The sequence below is a fragment of the Rhinopithecus roxellana genome, chromosome 15, assembly GCF_007565055.1.
Source record: "Rhinopithecus roxellana isolate Shanxi Qingling chromosome 15, ASM756505v1, whole genome shotgun sequence".
NCBI classification, from domain to species: Eukaryota; Metazoa; Chordata; class Mammalia; order Primates; family Cercopithecidae; genus Rhinopithecus; species Rhinopithecus roxellana.
The window spans coordinates 98556819-98577484 of NC_044563.1; the positions used below are offsets into that span (position 1 = coordinate 98556819).

At 36.4% G+C, this 20666-nt stretch overlaps 1 protein-coding gene across 2 annotated transcripts in view; it reads left to right on the forward strand.

The window, feature by feature from the left end:
• Window positions 1-298: 298 nt before the first annotated feature.
• Window positions 299-20666, forward strand: part of CNTN5 (contactin 5) — an 834919-nt gene continuing 814551 nt past the window's right edge. For both annotated transcript variants that reach the window (XM_030918933.1, XM_010357543.1), the window contains exon 1: window positions 299-429. In XM_030918933.1, the coding sequence (XP_030774793.1) occupies window positions 375-429 (55 nt within the window). In that variant the 5' untranslated portion in view covers window positions 299-374. The remainder of the gene's footprint in view (window positions 430-20666) is intronic.

Genomic DNA, 20666 nt, shown 5'->3' on the forward strand with positions numbered 1-20666 from the left:
GTGAGGAAAAATTATCCCCATTAGAACCCTTTGTTTTTACTATTCAAGTAAAAACATTGAAAGGAGTATTCAATGTAGATAAATGTGAAAAGGAGAGTTGATCACATTTACTAAGTACTTGTGTTGTGCATTACGTGAATTCTAGCAGAAACTGTATTATTGCTCTTTAGTGCATATTAATCTGACCTTTGCACTAATAGTTATTTATCATGTTATTAGGAGATTTTTGCATTTGTTTGTATTTGTTTGCTTTTTTGTTTGTTTATTTTCTCTGTTTAAGAAAATTGTTATCTATCTCAAACAGGCCACTCTTTAATGAAGAAACACCAGAGCTGTTGAACACATTGAGACACAGAAGATTCTAGTGACCGACGATGGCTTCCTCCTGGAAACTAATGCTCTTTCTGTCAGTCACCATGTGTCTTTCAGGTAAAAGTCCTGACTAATTAATTATTTGATTTTCTAAGTATCAAAATAACCAAAATATATCAGGGTCTCCATTACAAAATATCCTCAGGTATTAATTTAAATTTATAAGGCAACAACCCTTAAGCCTCTGTTAGCATTGCAAAATGCTATATACAATTTAATATAATAAGGTACACTATAAATGTTAATGAATATTTACCTCATTGACATTCATTTACAATCTAAACCTTCTAGCTTTCAGAAGACTTGAAGGTATATATATATATATATATATACGCACACACACATATGTATATATACAAATATATATGTGTGTATATTACCCACACACATATATACGTATGTGCGTATATTTATACATATGTTTATGTATATAAATATGTATTTTATAGCAGTTAATTATAAAAGTGTCTCCTGGCTGGGCGCAGTGGCTCAAGCCTGTATCCCAGCACTTTGGGAGGCCGAGACGGGCGGATCACGAGGTCAGGAGTTCGAGACTATCCTGGCTAACACGGTGAAACCCCGTCTCTACTAAAAAAATACAAAAAACTAGCCAGGCGTGGTGGTGGGCGCCTGTAGTCCCAGCTACTTGGGAGGCTGAGGCAGGAGAATGGCGTGAACCCGGGAGGCGGAGCTGGCAGTGAGCTGAGATCCAGCCACTGCACTCCAGCCTGGGCGACAGAGCGAGACTTTGTCTCAAAAAAAAAAAAAAAAAAAAAAAAAAAGGTGTCTCCTTACAATGCTAAATTTCACCGTATAAAACAGAATTGGGTTAGCTTTATTATATATAATAACACATTATCTAAAGGAATCTCTAACACAATATATTTTTTCTGATTGTCTCACCTTCTCTGACTTTGTTTTAATTAAACTTATTTTTCTATATCTCGACTCTAAAATGAGATATTTTATTCTGAAGAAGAGTTGACAGTATTTGCAGTAATAATATCATAATGCTGAAAGTTAATATGTCAGAGTTTATTAGCTTTAATTGAAGATTGATTAGAAATTAACTTGTGGTCATAATTTAAGTGCTATGCATGTAACATTTCCAGCTTGATTATATTTAAATCTGTACCTATATTGTAGGCTAAATTTAGATAGTATGTATGATAAGAGAGTCTGAAATAATATGTAACAGCTGGTAATTTTAGACTGAAAGCAATGCTTTCATTTTAAACATATTTTTAATGTGTTAATTATACTAAATATATTTTTAAAGCAATAAAATATTCATTTTGATATACATAGTCATTCAGTACTCTATGCAAATATTAATATATACATATATATGTACCATATATAAGTATATATGAGGATAATACATGTATATATTTGTGATCATACATATAATATACAATACAAAGCTATATAAAGATATAGAACATGCACATTATTCACATATGATCACTAATATTGCCTCAACTTCTATATGGTTATATTACCATGCAACAAAAATATCTAATTGATTTTATTAAATTTCTTTATTTCAAAGAACTAAACACATGCTCCTGTCAACTAAATCTTTCCTATATTGTGTAACACGAAGAAAACTGCAGATTATCTAAAGAAAAAGGACTGATAGAAGAACAAACCCAAATAGAAGTAAATATAAACTCTTTTTAGAATCACTTGAGCTATATTTTTTAAATTATAATTTTATAATAGTTATTCTTTAGCCTTTATACTATTACTACTATCTGTAATGTACCAAAAGTATAACTTCAATTATGTGTGATGTATGAATCTTCCTCATAACTGAAAAGGCAATCCTCAATTTACAATCAGATTATGCTCCAAAATGTTATTTGATCTCTGAAAGAATTTCTTTACATACAGAAATAAATGTAGTATTTCAGTTATATACGTTATGTGTTGAATGTAATAACTGCAGCATAACTGCACTTATCTGAATGCTTTTACAAGATATATAAAAGCCTTTTTTTTTTTTTTTTTTTTTTTTTTTTTGAGACGGAGTCTCGCTCTGTCGCCCGGGCTGGACTGCAGTGGCCGGATCTCAGCTCACTGCAAGCTCCGCCTCCCGGGTTTACGCCATTCTCCTGCCTCAGCCTCCCGAGTAGCTGGGACTACAGGCCCCCGCCACCTCGCCCGGCTAGTTTTTTGTATTTTTTTTAGTAGAGACGGGGTTTCACCGTGTTAGCCAGGATGGTCTCGACCTCCTGACCTCGTGATCCGCCCGTCTCGGCCTCCCAAAGTGCTGGGATTACAGGCTTGACCCACCGCGCCCGGCCTATAAAAGCCTTTTTATTGCAATACTAGTAATTAAATAACTGCAAAAACAAACAAAAAAAGTAATTATTTAGATATTAGTACTATCATATGTTCAACACGTTGCTTACAGAAAAAACAGGTTTAATAAGAGACATGCAAGGAAAAAGGAGACCTCTATAAAATGTTGGTAGAGACATCTATGATATGAAATGGTAAGATATCTCAAAGGCATTAAGAGTTAAATGAAAACTGTGATTCATCAATATTATGGTTACTTAAAAAAGAAATCAAGAGTCTTCAGATATTTTATTCAGTGTTGGGTGTCTTTTTGTGTGTGTGCGGCATTACTGGCTTCCCTAACGATCTCAGTTGTTTCTCTTTTATCTTCTCAATGTCATTTTCCTCTTGAACTTATAAGCCAACTGATGGAGATGGAGGTAGGGTTGCAAGATGAAATATAAGGACACCCAGTTAGATTTGGATTTCAAAAGAAATTTGTGTGTGTGTGTTTTGTTGTTGTTTTGTTTTTAGTTCTGGTATGTTCCATGCAATATTTTATTCCATTTTATCTAGAATTTAAATTTAATGGATGTCCAGTACTTTTATTTATTAATCTGACAATGCTAGAAAGAAAGAAGGTGGCGGTCTATAATAACACTCTGAAGTTTCATTCTCTTTTACTTGTCCAATATTATTTCCTTAAACAATCACTGCAAAAGAGCCATTATACAGTGGTTGTGGAAACAAAAGTAAAAATACTCAGCCTGATATGGGGTCCATGATTGCTAGATTTCCCGCTAATACTGGAATCAAGTTACTATTCATTTTGTGGAGTAAAGGAAACATTGGAAGACAGAAATAATTAGGCAGAGTTTTGATATAAGTGGTATTTCAAATGTTATAGTCAAAGCAGAAAGAAAAGTTGAAAACAAAGGTCATGTGTAATTGTTACATGGGATTTGATCTTTAATCATTATATCTGCAGTTGATGTGGAGCAAATATTCAGTTACTTTTTTAAACAAATGAATTTCTTTTTTGCTATAGATATCTGTTTAAAGTAAAATTGATTAGGATACTTGAAAGGATCATTTATCAAGAATGATTATGTTCAAAATCTTTAATTTGCCTTCATTCTCATTTTATTATATTATTTTGGAGGTGGAGCCCCTAATCTGCTTTTGTTCCTTGGTTAATGCTTATACTCTATATTCCCTCACTATTTTGTTATTTAGTATTTTATTATTTCATTTTCACTGGTTATATTTGGCACACTGAGTTAATTACTGTTACAGCAAATGAGGGTCATTGAGCTGTGGATCACGAGCACATTTTACGTTGTTGGTGCTTTTGAACCAAAAAGACTAACTGAAGAAGTAAAAGAATACCCTGACTGTATTCCATATTTGCTTTATTTATTCATTTTTTTGAAAATCTATGGATTATCTTGGGTGTGTCTAAGAAACAGAAAATAACTCTTATATAGCTTTATGTTTGAAAACTCGCCGGGCGCGGTGGCTCATGCCTGTAATCCCAGCACTTTGGGAGGCCGAGGCGGGCAGATCACGAGATCAGGAGATCGAGACTATCCTAGCTAACACGGTGAAACCCCGTCTCTACTAAAAATACAAAAAATTAGCCGGTCGTGGTGGTGCGTGCCTGTAGTCCCAGCTACTCGGAGGCTGAGGCAGGAGAATGGCGTGAACCCAGGAGGCGGAGCTTGCAGTGAGCCGAGATGGTGCCACTGCACTCCAGCCTGGGCAACAGAGTGAGACTCTGTCTCAAAAAAAAAAAAAAAAAAAAAAAGAAAAAAGAAAACTCGCTACAGGTAGTCATAAAAGCTTGGCAACTTTCACAAGGACGTGCAACCTTATATTAAAAAATGAATTCACAATTAAAACAACAATGATATATTGCTACACATATCAAAATGGCTAAAATCCAAACAAATAAATATTTATTAAAAAAATACCAAATTCTGGTGAAGATACAAATTGATGGAAACTCTCATTGACAGTGAGATGTCAACATGGTATAGCCATTTTGGAAGGCAGTTTTGCAGTTTCTTACAGAGCTAAATACAGTTTTGTCATATGATCAAACAGTAGGTCTTCTAGGCATTTACCTAACTGATTTGAAAACTTATGTCCACACAAAAAATACCATGTAAGTGTTTACAGGAGATTCATTAATAATAACCCTAAACTGGAAATAACAAATGTCCTTCAATAAGTGAATAAACTTTGAAATTCTATACAATGGAATACTATTCAGTGATAAAAAAAAAAAGAATAGAATGAATTACCAATCTCAAACTACACAAACATAAGAATGGATTCTATATACAAATGGCTAATTGAAAAAAGATAGTTTGAACAGACTACATGCTATAGATTTCATTTACATAACAACTGGAAAGAGAAAAACCATGGAGACTATAAACAGATCAGTGATTGCCAGGGTCAGGGAGAGGGCTGAATGGGTAAATGAAGCAAAGGATGTTTTTAGGGTGTTGAAACTACTTTGTATGACACTATAATCATGGATACAAGACATTACATATTTGTCAAAACCAACTAGAACTTTCCAGGATGGAGTGAACCATAATATATGCATATTTAAAATATATATAGTAGTAGGTCAGCAGACTATGACAAAGAATCTAACTGTATTATTATTATTATTATTATTATTATTTTGAGATGGAGTTTTACCCTGTCTTCCAGGCTGGAGTGCAGTGGAGCGATCTCAGCTCACTGCCATCTCCTCCTCCAGCATTCAAGTGATTCTCTTGCCTCAGCCTCCTGAGTAGCTGGGATTACAGATGTGTGCCAGCATGCCCAGCTAATTTTTGTATTTAATAGATATGGGGTTTCACCATGTTGGCCAGGCTGGTTCAACCTCCCAACCTCAGGTGATCCACCTGCCTTGACCTCCAAACTGCTGGGATTACAGGCATGAATCACTGCACTCGGCCTGTATTATTAATATCAAGCAACTTCACTCAGGGAAACTAGGGGAAAAACAGACTTAAATAACTTTGGAAATGAGTCTGCAAAACTAAAAGCAAAAGATACTGTACTTAAGCACTGTACTCTAGTTAATAACATTTTTTCCCATGTTAGCACTTCTAAAATCCATAAACGTGTATACTGGAACAACTAAGTCCATGGAAGGCAGATGATGCAGGTCAGGTTTCTCACTGTTGGTGTGGGAGATTACAGATAAGCAAGGGAAAAAGTTTAGAACGATACATGTGATAATGGATTAGAATTCGAGACTTCAGTATAAATTAATATTTAGCTTAATATAGATACATATAGTTATATATATATATACACACACACATAAGTGTATTTGTGGGTGTGTGTGTGTACTTACATAGATATACTAATACCTATTTCATTTATCTTGCAGCTGAGAAGGATTAGAAGCTATGTGTCTGAGTAGCAACCAACACACAAAGTGTCAAGATTTCAGTTTCTAAGTTTCTAATACCATTTATACCATTTTCTACTCAAAGGAGCCAGGGCTGTTTAGACAAAAGCCTAATTCTAGGACTGGGCCAAGAAATACATAAATAATTCTAGAGTATCTTGTAGTGCCCGAAAATAAGCGAGTGCTAAAGCAAACAAACCAAAACAAAAACAAACCATAGTGAATATGAGAGTCTGGTGTGTCAAAGAGATGTCGTAGCCAAATGGGATAGTTCCCAATGACCAAAACTGGGACAATTTCAGCAAATAAATAAATAAATAAGTACTGGGTTATAATCCAAATCAAATGAATATTCATAAGTCCATAATGATATAGATAAAAGATTGGAGAAATAATGAATCAGGAAAATTGATCAATCTTTATGTAGATTAATTTCAAATAATTTATGTAGATACTTCATTCTCAAGGAGGTATGAAATAAATGTCTCTTTTCTTAAATATTCGCTATGCATAGTGACTTGTTTCCAAAGAGTACAGAATGGGAAATGGGGACCAAAAGAGAAGCGATTTTACAGTGGAAAAAGCTGGTAAACATTTCCTCAGCCAGGTAATAATCAGGATCAATATTATCAGAGATAATTCATGTTGATGATATTACCCTTGGTATGCTGAGAATGACAGCTGACCTCTGTGGTTTTCCTCCCCAGAACCTATAACCCCAGTCTAATCATCAGAGAAATTTGAAGATATATTTTCTAAGGGGGATTAATTTTAAAAAAAGAAGACTTGACTAGTACTCCTCAAAACTTTCAAAGTCATCGAAACTTAGGAAAATTGGGGTGACTTTTGCCCAGAAAAAGGAGACAAAGGGGACATGACAACTAAATGTAATGTAGTATACTGGATAGGATTTCATAAGAGATAAAAGAGCATTACATAAATACTAAGGAAATCTCAGTCAAGTATGTATGTTAGCGATAGTGCTCAGGACATTTCACTCCCAAAATATGATGGAGATTAGAGTATGCCACTACAAAATAAGCCTCCTTGGCATACTAGTTATTTTGAGTTCATTGTTTTGAAAAACTGCAGGCACAGGACTAGCTCTGAGAAGTTACCCTTTTGTAAGAAAAATACGTGTTTGTGTAAGAAATATCTGTTTGTAAGAGTGTCGCTTTCTCTCTCTGCACCAAGAAGAGAAGGACAGCTAAGTTACTAGAGACTCATAATCAATAAAGCAGGCATTGATTTAAATCTGAATAGCAAATCTTACCTTTGTTTAAGGTGCTTTTCTGGCCACCTTATCTTTTTTTTTTTTTTTTTTTTTTTTTTTTGAGACGGAGTCTTACTCTGTCACCCAGGCTGGAGTGCAGTGGCCAGGTCTCAGCTCACTGCAAGCTCCGCCTCCTGGGTTTACGCCATTCTCCTGCCTCAGCCTCCCGAGTAGCTGGGACTACAGGCGCCCGCCACCTCGCCTGGCTAGTTTTTTGTATTTTTTAGTAGAGACGGGGTTTCACCGTGTTAGCCAGGATGGTCTCGATCTCCTGACCTCGGGATCCGCCCGTCTCGGCCTCCCAAAGTGCTGGGATTACAGGCTTGAGCCACCGCGCCCGGCATGGCCACCTTATCTTAACTGGGCCTTCCTTGAACTCTTTTTTTCCTTTCTACTTAAAAGGAATGATATTGAAACCTAAAGTTTAGTTTTATTTTCTTTGATATCTACTCTAGACATTTACATATTTCTCTGGGTTATCAGTCATATACAGGGTATATACATGTTAATAAACTTTTTTACTCCTGTCGGTCTGTCTTTTGTTACAGGAAGTCTTAGTTAAGAACTATTAAGTGCACAGAAAAAAAATAAATTATCTTTTCTCCTCTACGTTTGTTAAAAATAAAATAGGAATATTGATTTATTAATTGTGATACATGTTCCCTACCACCATAAGATGTTAATAGGAAAAACTGGTTATGAATATATGAGAATTAATTAGACTAAGCATAACATTCTGAATACTTGAACAAAATATTATGAGGGCCTGCAATAAGGCTACAGTGAAGAGCATCAACAAGAGTGAAATATTTAAAAGTATATTGGCATTAAAATATATAGGATTTAATAATTTATTAAATATTTATTGTTAAAGGAAATAGTTTCTTACCTTGCTTATAGGTGTAGATGATCTTGCCATTTACTTGGATTCTGAATAAAATGGGAAGTGCAGATTTAAATCTGGGAAATACTGAGCTCAATAATGTATATGTTGAGCTTTAGATGTCTATAGTACCCTTAGGTGAAAAGTATCTAAAATTTAAGGAAGATGACCAAGCTAAAAGTAAGTCTGTGATTCATTCTTGCATAGATGACATTTTAAGACATGGGAAAGGAAATAACCACTCAAGAACTATGGATGTAATAATGAGTTATAAGACAAGGGAGCATGTCTGAGTAGCATGTACCTTTTTTTTTTTTTTTTTTTTTATACTCTAAGTTCTAGGGTACATGTGCATAACGTGCAGGTTTGTTACATATGTATACTTATGCCATGTTGGTGTGCTGCACCCATCAACTCGTCAGCATCCATCAATTCATCATTTATATCATGTATAACTCCCCAGTGCAATCCCTCCCTCCTCCCCCCTCCCCATGATAGGCCCCAGTGTGTGATGTTCCCCTTCCGGAGTCCAAGTAGCATGCACTTTTTTAAGGGGAAAGAGGAAGTACAGGAGAGTGGTCAGCAGTGGCAATGCATTAGGAAGTTTAAATACGATTGATACTAAACTCTTTTCTTTTAATGATAGTAATAGTTACCTATAATGAAGTAGTAGAAACCCCAGTGTTATGGCAGTGAGTTGTGAATTGGTTAGTAGAAGAGAAAAATTAGACAATTATTGTCAAATCTGTTTTCTGAGAACGTAAACCTAGGAAAACGAGAAAGAACAGTAGATAGCTTAGAAAAGACAAAAATTTGAGAAGGAGTATGTGTCTTTCCATTTGTGGATATGTGTTTTAAGGCTGGAGAAACTGTTTATGGAATTTTAATTCACTTTATGCCCAATGTACATGAAGAATGCATATTGCCTTAGCTAGCTTTTGCAGTATAACAAATCACCCCACAATTTAGTCACTTAAAATAAAATAGCATGTATTCTTTCTTACAATTCTGAGGGTTAGCTAGGTGGTTCTTCTGGTCTGGGCAGCCTCAGTTTATCTCTACAGTACCCATGACCCACTGGATGGTGCCATTTGGCTTTACTCACATTGCTCGTGATTGATGCCTTGTTAGCAAAGGCAATGGGAATGACTTGGTCATGTCTCTGATCATCCAGAAGGCTAGCTCAAGATCTTTCATGTAGTTGTGATTGTAGGCTTTTTAGGTATAGGTACAGGAAGAAACAGGAAAAACACCAGTTAAGAAGCACTTTTCCTGGCTCTGTTATATTTGCTAATATTTCACGGGACAAAGCAAATCCCAAGAGCCAAGGTCAGATTCAAGAGATGGAAAAGTAGATTCAATCTCTTCAAGAGAGGAACTGCAAAAGCACATTATACAGAGAGCACAAAGAGCAGTAAGAAAAATGTGCACTCATTTTTTACTCTAACATATATTAAAATATTTCTATGAATGTTTTACATGCAAATGCAGCAATTCGGTTGATTTTTTAAAGTTGTATTTACTTATTTGTTCAGACAGGGTCTTGCTCTGTCACCCAAGCTAGAGTGCAGTGGCACCATCATGGCTCACTGAAACCTTGAATCCCTGAGATCAAACGATCTTCTCACTTCACCCTCTAAAGTAGCTAGGACTACAAGCATGTGTCACCACATCTGGGTAATTTTTTATTTTTATTTTTGTTTTTTATTTTGTAGAGACAGGGTCTCACTATGTTGGCTGGTTTTGAACTCCTGGCCTCAAGCGATCCTCCTGCCTAGGTCTCCTAAAGTGCTGGGATTACAGGCATGAGCTGCCACACCTGGACAACAATTCTGTTTGTAGCAAAAGTAAAGTAGGCTAAATATTTCTTTCTATCCTCATTTTCAAGTACAGTAGCAGTGAAAGAACTGTGACCTAAACTCATTCGCTGAACGTTTAAAAAAAAAAATGACAAAAATCTTTAAAACTCAGTAAATTAATTTATTTTTCTTAATGTGAAATTAATTAACTTGAAGAAAATCCAAGCTTTTATCAAGGAATATGTGAAATCATTTGAGGAAATCATAATTATTTTAGCCTATTAATATATATGTGAAAAAAGCATCAACATTTTAATCTCTATTGTGTCAAAATCTGTTATTGTTCTCTTTGAAAATTCTTTTTTAGAACACATACATATGTGCAGAGATAGCAATTGGAAGAAGACAGTATGGTCCAGGATTTATCTACTTTCAATTTGCAAGCAGCTTTCCTGATGGTTTTTGGCTCTTTGTAAATTGCTTTTTATTCGGTCTCCATGTTTAAACAAACTCAACAACAAAAACTAAAATTTTGCATTCCTTTACCCTGTTATGCAGAATTTCTCCAGCCAATGGGTTTTTTAACTATCATATTCTTTTTAGACTATGGTCAGTAATTATTCAAATTTATTTATAAGTATTTAACATTTAAATAGCTACATCACAATAATATTTAGTACAAATAGTTTCCTTTTTGTGAATTATAAATTGTTCTTTATTCATGTGTTGAGACTTAAAGAACAATAACCCAAAATATGATGCTTTGTCATGCTGAGCACTTTCAACTTGTCTTAAAGGAAACTGGAAGCCCCTAGAAGCTGCCTCATAACCAAGGACTTTCCAACTTCCCTTGTTTCTCTCCTCTCAAGGGCAGGGAGGGGCTTTCTATGGAAGTGCCCTTATCTGACTGAGGAAATTTCTTCCAAAAGAAATGCAATTGTCTCAAAACCTCCTCCTCAGGAATCTCATCAAATGATTAGGCAATATTAACTAGCAGAGAAGAGAAAAAGACTAAAAGTTGTCACCATGCCCAGATAGACTTTTCATGTATTCTTCTGAGGGTACACTCAAGAGATTACTTGAGAGACTTTGTATATATAATAAAACAACCTTTGTGTTCAGTGAAGATTCAACCCTCACCTTCCCACTCTTTGTTGCCGTCTGCCCCAGAGCTCAGAGAAACCTTGGCCCTTGCTATTTTCTGTTCCCCATTACCACTTGGTATTCAAAGAGAACAATTTACAAACCATAGTCTGCTCTTTGGGCCCATTCAGTTCTCCAAAAAAATGATTTACTGTTCCTCAAAATTGCCTGCATTCTCCCATCTCTCTCTTTCCAATGAAGAAGAGAATATACAATTGTGAACCTGATTGGGTTGTTGGGTAATCATTCTCCCATGATTTTCCCCCATGCATGTTAGTAAATTTGTATGCCTTTTCTTCTGTTGTTCTTTCCATTGTCTGTACATTTCAGCCAACCTTCAGAGGGCAGAAGGGAAGTTTTCCCTTCATACCTATAGGTGGAACACAAAACCATGTATGACATCTGTTTAGGTCATACATAGTGGTATAAACAATTAATAATAACAGTGATATCATTGCTTTCAATAAGAGTAGCTTTATGAAGGCAAATAACTATCTGAAATTGTTTTGGCTTGTTAGCATGCTGAAAGAGTTTGGATATTTGTCTTCTACAAATCTCACGTTGAAATATAATCCCACATTTTGGAGGTGAGGTCTAGTGGGAGGTATTTGGATCATGGGAACAGATCCTTCCTGAATATCTTGGTGTCCTCCTCTTGGTAATGGGTGAGTTCTCACTCTGAGTAACGTGAGATCTGGTTGCTTAAAAAAGTGTGGCACCTTCCACTTCACTATTGCTTGCTCCTGCTCTCACCGTGTGATATACAAGCTCCTCTTTCGCTTTCTGCCATTGTTACAAGCCTCCTAAAGCCCTCACCAGAAGCCGAGTGTTAGTGCCTGCTTTATCTACAGCCAGCAGAACTGTGAGCCAATTAAGCCTCTCTTCTTTATGAATTATCTAGCTTCAGATATTTCTTTATAGACACGTAAGAAAACGAGCTAACACACATGCACAAGGGTTAGCAGGATCACTTTCATCTCTTTTCCCAGCATGTTTTGTCTTCCTATAAATTTTACTTAATGTCACATTCTTTTTTATTACTTTTATCATTTTTTGGTTGTGTGTTTAGTTAAACCAAAAAAATATAGGTAAGAAATGAGATGGAAAGACACGGAGACTAGCAGTGGCCAGCACATTAAAGAGGATTTGCAGAAAAGGGTTATGTATGTGAAGTCATTAATATGAGTCGGACTATTTCCTGACTGATGTAACAGAGGTTTTAATAGAACAGCTGAATAAGACACTGAGATCAGGGGAAATAATGTATGGGAGATATGTCATATACAAATATTATTAGTATTTATTATTAGAATAGGCTGGAAAGCCATGATCATTAGTTCATTAACTTTATAACATTTGGTTGGACGTTTTTGAAAAAGCATTCATTTTGCAGTCCTTAGTACCAGCAAATATTTTTGTCAACATCCTAAATTTACTTATATATTTCTAGCAAAAGTTGTAGACTCAATAAGAATAATATTTAATTAGGTTTATTAAAACTAGGTATATTAATATCTTTTCCCTGACTAAATTTATAAATCTTAGAATCAAAAATAATTTGAGGTTTAGGTAGTATCTCTGCATCTGGGTAAGTAAAGTATTTTTTTCTTCTCAATAGGGATGAGGCTCAGAAAGTTTCCATCTGTCTGTAGATCGTACCTAGTAGAAGAATAATGGGAGGACTGTCTCCTATAGCAATGCTTTTCAACATACCAGACAATATGAAGGTGAGACAAGAGAGGAAATCTAATTCCTGGAGCCACAGTGACCTCCTTCCTAGACCTACATTAGTACATATAGTTTCTTCCTTCTGAATCACTTTCAGATGCTTCTAATGTCAGCTGTATTGCTTTAAAAACAACAACAAAAGGCATTTTTTCTCTCTACTTTGACCCCATTCTCCTCCATTGAGTTAAATCCATTTTATTGGAAAGATGACAGTTTGTTCCTTCTGCCAAGACGATGATATACTGTTGAACAGAGAGTGTCTGGCATTGATAAGCTTATACAAATCCAGTCCTTCTTGGTGGCAGTGTGGTAAATTGCACAGAACTTTGTCATTGCCAGTTAGTGCTGCCTAAGAACTTACAAAGGAAAGTGAAAACAGAAGTGTTACAGAAAACAGGTGCCTGCTAATATAAATTCTGACTTCCCTACTGCAATTGAGAAAGAAAAATGGATTATGGCTCCTCCATGATCAAATTAAAATTATGTATTTGCACACTGTATCTGTCCATGGGGAAGTTATGATGATAATGGAGACTACCTCTGTGTGGAAACCCAAGTTGACTCTTATCAGCTGTGCACCGGTGGTATTAGACGTGTAATTAATCAGAAGACAATTTAATTTCTCCTTGTCAGTGGGCGGTGGGAACTGGATTACCTGAACTTAGTGAGCTTTGTTATTTTTATTTTAAAAGAAAAGAAAATGTTAAAAGGTTTCTATATTTGTCACAAATTCCTGGGGTGATATAAAATTAAACTATCAACTAAAGAGCCAGGTTCAGCATCCTAGAGAAATAAGAGCAAATTTTTGTCTCAGTGTATTGGAGATTAAAGAAAAAATTAACTAACTTATTAGATCAGCTAAATGTTACTTTTTACATAAGAAAATATTTATTGAAAAATATTTCTCCTCTTGAGTATCGGCTAAGGAGTAAGCAATGTACATCAAAAGTGTTTTGGAATCTAGACGATGACATGGACATTATCTCTTCTTTAAACTGAACTAACCCTTTCTGGCATGATTATTTTCAACAACAATACATCCTTCCTGGTAGAAGATTAGTATTATATTGATTTTCTTTATTATTATAAAGTAATGCTCCAATAATTCATATTGTATCAAGTGTCCATGAGAACTTGTGAATGAATGTTTATATTATCATTTGTTAAGCAGAAATAAATTTGTACCACAATAATACTACTGCAAAATATGCTTGTTTATGGTAAGGATTGTTTTATTGCTTAGCGTGAGCATCTGGAGAACTGCCTCTATGCAGTCACTTGAATAATTTGTGAGCAAGAAAACAGCTTATTTTCTGTACCTCACCTGTTCAAATTCAGGTCTCTTTGGAATATAAAGTGGAAAGACAATTACATTCATTGAGCACTCAAGCAAGCAGACTTAAGTGGGATGCAGAATGCAAGGAAAGATTCCTGATCTCCTTGATATTATAGTTTTATCAGGAACAAAATTTGGATTATATATCATATGTAAAACAAAGCATGTATAACTAAGTACAAGAATGAAAGAGATAAATGCCATATATTTTCTGTTTATTTTAACTCTTGGAGAAAAATCCTATTTTGCTAATCATTAATAAAGTTAACAATCGACTTTTTGAAACTCTGTCAACTTTCATATCTGATGATATTTAACATAGATATCAACCAGAAGATTTTTCTTTTCTATTATTCGGAAAATAATGTTTTCCATTCTAATTTTTATTATAGCTTTCACACTGAAATTTGTCAGAGCAGTTAGTTAATTATTAATGAAGTGTTCAGGTTGATGACTAGGCTTATAGTATGGTTTGAACCTCTCTGTGACTCTAGGGTATGCTGGACCATCTGAATGGTCCAGATCAGGGATAAAGATGGTTTTAAGTGAGAATTTTTATTTTTCAGCATTTGAATGTTTTGCAATTATGATTTTCTTCTTTCTTTCTTTTTTTTTTATTATATTTTAAGTTCTAGGGTACATGTGTACAATGTGCAGGTTTGTTACATATATATACATGTGTCATGTTGGTGCGCTGCACCCATTAACTTGTCATTTACATTAGGTATATCTCCTAATGCTATACTTCCCCACCTCCCCACAATAGGACCCGGTATGTGATATTCCCCTTCCTGTGTCCAAGTGATCTCCTCGTTCAATTCCCACCTATGAGTGAGAACATGCAGTATTTGATTTTCTGTTCTTGCAATACTTTGCTGGGTATGATGGTTTCCAGCTGCATCCATGTCCCTACAAAGGACACGAACTCATCCTTTTTTATGGCTGCATAGGATTCCATGGTGTATATGTGCCATATTTTCTCAAACCAGTCTGTAACTGATGGACATTTGGGCTGATTCCAAGTCTTTGCTATTGTGAATAGTGCCACAATAAACATCCATGTGCATGTGTCTTTACAGCAGCATGACTTATAATCCTTTGGGTATATCCCCAGTAATGGGACGGCTGGGTTAAATGGTATTTCTAGTTCTAGATCCTTGAGGAATTGCCACACTGTTTTCTACAATGGTTGAACTAGTTTACAGTCCCACCAACAGTGTCAAAGTGTTCCTATTTCTCTGTATCCTCTCCAGCACCTCTTGTTTCCTGACTTCTTAATGATTGCCATTCTAACTGGTGTGAGATGGTATCTCATTGTGGTTTTGATTTGCATTTCTCTGATGGTGAGTGATGAGCATGTGTGTGTTGGCTGTATGAATGTCTTCTTTTTCCTGACTTCTTAATGATTGCCATTCTAACTGGTGTGAGATGGTATCTCATTGTGGTTTTGATTTGCATCTCTCTGATGGCGAGTGATGATGAGCATTTTTTCATGTGTCTGTTGGCTGTATGAATGTCTTCTTTTGAGAAATGTCTGTTCATTTGAGTTCTTTGTAGGTTCTGGATATCAGCCCTTTGTCAGATGAGTAGATTGCAAAAATTTTCTCCCATTCTGTAGGTTGCCTGTTCACACTGTTGGTAGTTTCTTTTGCTGTGCAGAAGCTCTTTAGTTTAATTAGATCCCATTTGTCAATTTTGGCTTTTGTTGCTGTTGCTTTTGGTGTTTTAGACATGAAGTCCTTGCCCATGCCTATGTCCTGAATGGTAGTACCTAGGTTTTCTTCTAGGGTTTTTATGGTTTTAGGTCTAACATTTAAGACTCTAATCCATCTTGAATTAATTTTCGTATAGGGAGTAAGGAAAGAATCCAGTTTCAGCTTTCTACTTATGGATAGCCAATTTTCCCAGCACCATTTATTAAATAGGGAATCTTTTCCCCATTTCTTGTTTTTCTCAGGTTTGTCAAAGATCAGATGGTTGTAGATGTGTGATATTATTTCTTAGGGCTGTTCCATTGGTCTATATCTCTGTTTTGGTACCAGTATCATGCTGTTTTGGTTACTGTAGCCTTGTAGTATAGTTTGAAGTCAGGTAGCATGATGCCTACAGCTTTGTTCTTTTGGCTTAGGATTGTCTTGGCAATTCAGGCTCTTTTTTGGTTCCATATGAACTTTAAAGCAGTTTTTTCCAATTCTGTGAAGAAAGTCATTGGTAGCTTAATGGGGATGGCATTGAATCTATAAATTACCTTGGGCAGTATGGCCATTTTCACGATATTGATTCTTCCTATCCATGAGCATGGTATGTTCTTCCATTTGTTTGTATCCTCTTTTATTTCACTGAGCAGTGGTTTGTAGTTCTCCTTGACGAGGTCTTTTACATTCCTTTTGAGTTGAATTCCTAGGTATTTTATTCTCTTTGAAGCAATTGTGAATGGAAGTTCATTCATGATTTGGCTCTCTGTTTGTCTGTTACTGGTGTATAAGAACGCTTGTGATTTTTGCACATTGATTTTGTATCCTGAGACTTTGCTGAAGTTGCTTATCAGCTTAAGGAGATTTTGGGCTGCAACGATGGGGTTTTCTAAATATACAATGATGTCATCTGCAAACAGGGACAATTTGACTTCTTCTTTTCCTAACTGAATACCCTTTATTTCTTTCTCTTGCCTGATTGCCCTAGCCAGAAGTTCCAACATTATGTTGAATAGGAGTGGTGAGAGAGGGCATCCTTATCTTGTGCCAGTTTTCAAAGGGAATTTTTCCAGTTTTTGCCCATCCAGTATGATAGTGGCTGTGGGTTTGTCATAAATAGCTCTTATTATTTTGAGATATGTTCCATCAATATCGAATTTATTGAGAGTTTTTGGTATGAAGGACTGTTGAATTTTGTCAAAGGCCTTTTCTGCATCTATTGAGATAATCATGTGGTTTTTTTCTTTGGTTATGTTTATATGCTGGATTATGTTTATTGATTTGAGTATGTTGAACCAGCCTTGCATCCAAGGGATGAAGCCCACTTGATCATGGTGGATAAGCTTTTTGATGTGCTGCTGGATTCAGTTTGCCAGTATTTCATTGAGGATTTTAGCATCAGTGTTCATCAGGGATATTGGTCTAAAATTCTCTTTTTTGGTTGTATCTCTGTCAGGCTTTGGTATCAGGATGATGTTGGCCTCATAAAATGAGTTAGGGAGGATTCCCTCTGTTTCTATTGATTGGAATAGTTTCAGAAGGAACGGTACCTACTCTTCCTTGTACCTCTGGTAGAATTTGGCTGTGAATCCATCTGGTCCTGGACTATTTTTGGTTGGTAGGCTATTAATTATTGCCTCAATTTCAGAGCCTGCTATTGATCTATTCAAGGATTCAATTTCTTCCTGATTTAGTCTTGGGAGAGTGTAAGTGTCCAGGAAATTATCCATTTCTTCTAGGTTTTCTAGTTTATTTGCATAGAGGTGTTTATAGTATTCTCTGATGGTAGTTTGTATTTCTGTGGGGTCGGTGGTGATGTGGTGATATCCCCTTTATCATTTTTTATTGCATCAATTTGATACTTCTCTCTTTTCTTCTTTATTAGTCTTGCTAGCAGTCTATCAATTTTGTTGGTCTTTTCAAAAAAACACCTCTTGTATTCATTGATTTTTTGGAGGGTTTTTCTGTGTCTCTATATCCTTCAGTTCTGCTATGATCTTAGTTATTTCTTGCCTTCTGCTAGCTTTTGAATGTGTTTGCTCTTGCTTCACTAGTTCTTTTAATTGTGATCTTAGGGTGTCAATTTTAGATCTTTCCTGCTATCTCTTGTGGGCATTTAGTGCTATAAATTTCCCTCTACACACTGCTTTAAATGTGCCCCAGAGATTCTGGTATGTTGTATCTTTGTTCTCATTGGTTTCAAAGAACATCTTTATTTCTGCCTTCATTTCTTTATGTACCCAGTAGTCATTCAGGAGCAGGTTATTCAGTTTCCATGTAGTTGAGAGGTTTTGATTGAGTTTCTTAGTCCCAAGTTCTAGTTTGATTGCACTGTGGCCTGAGAGACAGTTTGTTATAATTTCTGTTCTTTTACATTTGCTGGGGAGTGCTTTACTTCCAACTATGTGGTCAATTTTTGAATAAGTGTGATGTGGTGCTGAGAAGAATGCATATTCTGTTTATGTGGGGTGGAAAGTTCTGTAGATGTCTATTAGGTCTGCTTGGTGCAGAGTTGAGTTCAGTTCCTGGATATCCTTGTTAATTTTCTCTCTCATTGATCTATCAAATGTTGACAGTGGGGTGTTAAAGTCTCCCATTATTATTGTATGAGAATATAAGTCTCTTTGTAAGATTCTAAGGACTTGCTTTATGAATCTAGGTGCTCCTGTATTGGGTGCATATATATTTAGGATAGTTAGCTCTTCCTGTTGAATTGATCCCTTTACCATTATGTAATGGCCTTCATTGTTTCTTTTGATCTTTGATAGTTTAAAGTATATTTTGTCAGAGACTAGGATTGCAACCTCTGCTTTTTTTTGTTTTCCGTTTGCCTGGTAGATCTTCCTCCATCCCTTTATTTTGAGCCTATGTGTGTCTCTGCATGTGAGATGGGTCTCCTGAATACAACAAACTGATGGGTCTTGACTCTTTATCCAATTTGCCAGTCTGTGTCTTTCAATTGGGCCATTTAGTCCATTTACATTTAAGGTTAATATTGTTATGTGTGAACTTGATCTTGTCATTATGATATTAGCTGGTTATTTTGCTTGCTAGTTGATTCAGTTTCTTCCTAGCATTGATGGACTTTGCATTTTGACATGTTTTTGCGATGACTGGTACCTGTTGTTCCTTTTCATGTTTAGTGCTTCCTTCAGGATCTCTTGTAGGGCAGGCCTGGTGGTAACAAAAGCTCTAAGCATTTGCTTGTCTGTAAAGGATTTTATTTCTCCTTCACTTATGAAACTTAGTTTGGCTGGATATGAAATTCTGGGTTGAAAATTCTTTTCTTCAAGAATGTTGAATATTGGCCCCCACTCTCTTCTGTCTTGTAGAGTTTCTGCCGAGAGATCTGCTGTTAGTCTGATGGGCTTCTCTTTGTGGGTAACCCAACCTTACTCTCTGGCTGCCCTTAACATTTTTTCCTTCATTTCAACTTTGGTGAATCTGACAATTATGTGTCTTGGAGTTGCTCTTTTCGAGGAGTATCTTTTTGGCGTTCTTTGTATTTCCTGAATTTGAATGTTGACCTCCCTTACTAGGTTGGGGAAATTCTCCTGGATGATACCCTGCAGAGTGTTTTCCAACTTGGTTCCATTTTCCCCGTCACTTTCAGGCACACCAATCAGACGTAGATTTGGTCTTTTCTCATAATCCCATATTTCTTGGAGGCTTTGTTCATTTCTTTTTACTCTTTTTTCTCTACACTTCTCTTCTCGCTTCATTTCATTCATTTGATCATCAGTCGCTGATACTCCTTCTTCCAGTTGATCGAATCGGTTACTGAAGCTTGTGCATTTGTCACATAGTTCTTGTGTCATGGTTTTCATCTCTATCAGTTCTTTTAAGGTCTTCTCTGCATTGATTATTCTAGTTATCCATTCATCCATTCTTTTTTCAAGGTTTTTAGTTTCTTTGCACTGGTTACGTAGTTCCTCCTTTAGCTCTGAGAAGTTTGATCGACTGAAGCCTTCTTCTCTCAACTCGTCAAAGTCATTCTCCATCCAGATTTTTTCCATTGCTGGTGATGAGCTGCATTCCTTTGGAGGGGGAGGTGCACTCTGATTTTTTGAATTTCCAGCTTTTCTGCCCTGCTTTTTCCCCATGTTTGTAGTTTTATCTGCCTTTGGTGGTGACATACTGATGGGGTTTTGGTGTGGGTGTCCTTTCTGTTTGTTAGTTTTCCTTCTAACAGTCAAGACCCTCAGCTGCAGGTCTGTTGGAGTTTGCTAGATGTCCACTCCAGACCCTGTTTGCCTGGGTATCAGCAGTGGAGGCTGCAGAAGATAGAATCTTGCTGAACAGCGAGTGTTGCTCTCTGATTCTTGCTCTGGAAGCTTTGTCTCAAGGGTGTACCCAGCTGTGTGAAGTGTGAGGTGTCAGTCTGCACCTAGTCAGGGATGTCTCCCAGTTAGGCTACTCAGGGCTCAGGGACCCACTGGAGCAGGCAGTCTGTCCATTCTCAGGTCTCAGTCTCCATGCTGGGAGATCCACTGCTCTCTTCAAAGCTGTCAGACAGGGGCATTTACCTCTGCCTAGGTTTCTGCTGCTTTTTGTTTAGCTATGCCCTGTCCCCGGAGATGGAGTCTACAGAGGCAGGCCAACCTCCTTGAGCTGTGGTGGGCTCCACCCAATTCGAGCTTCCTGGTGGCTTTGTTTCCCTACTTAAGCCTCAGCAATGGCGGGCACCCCTCCCCCAGCCTCGCTGCAGCCTTG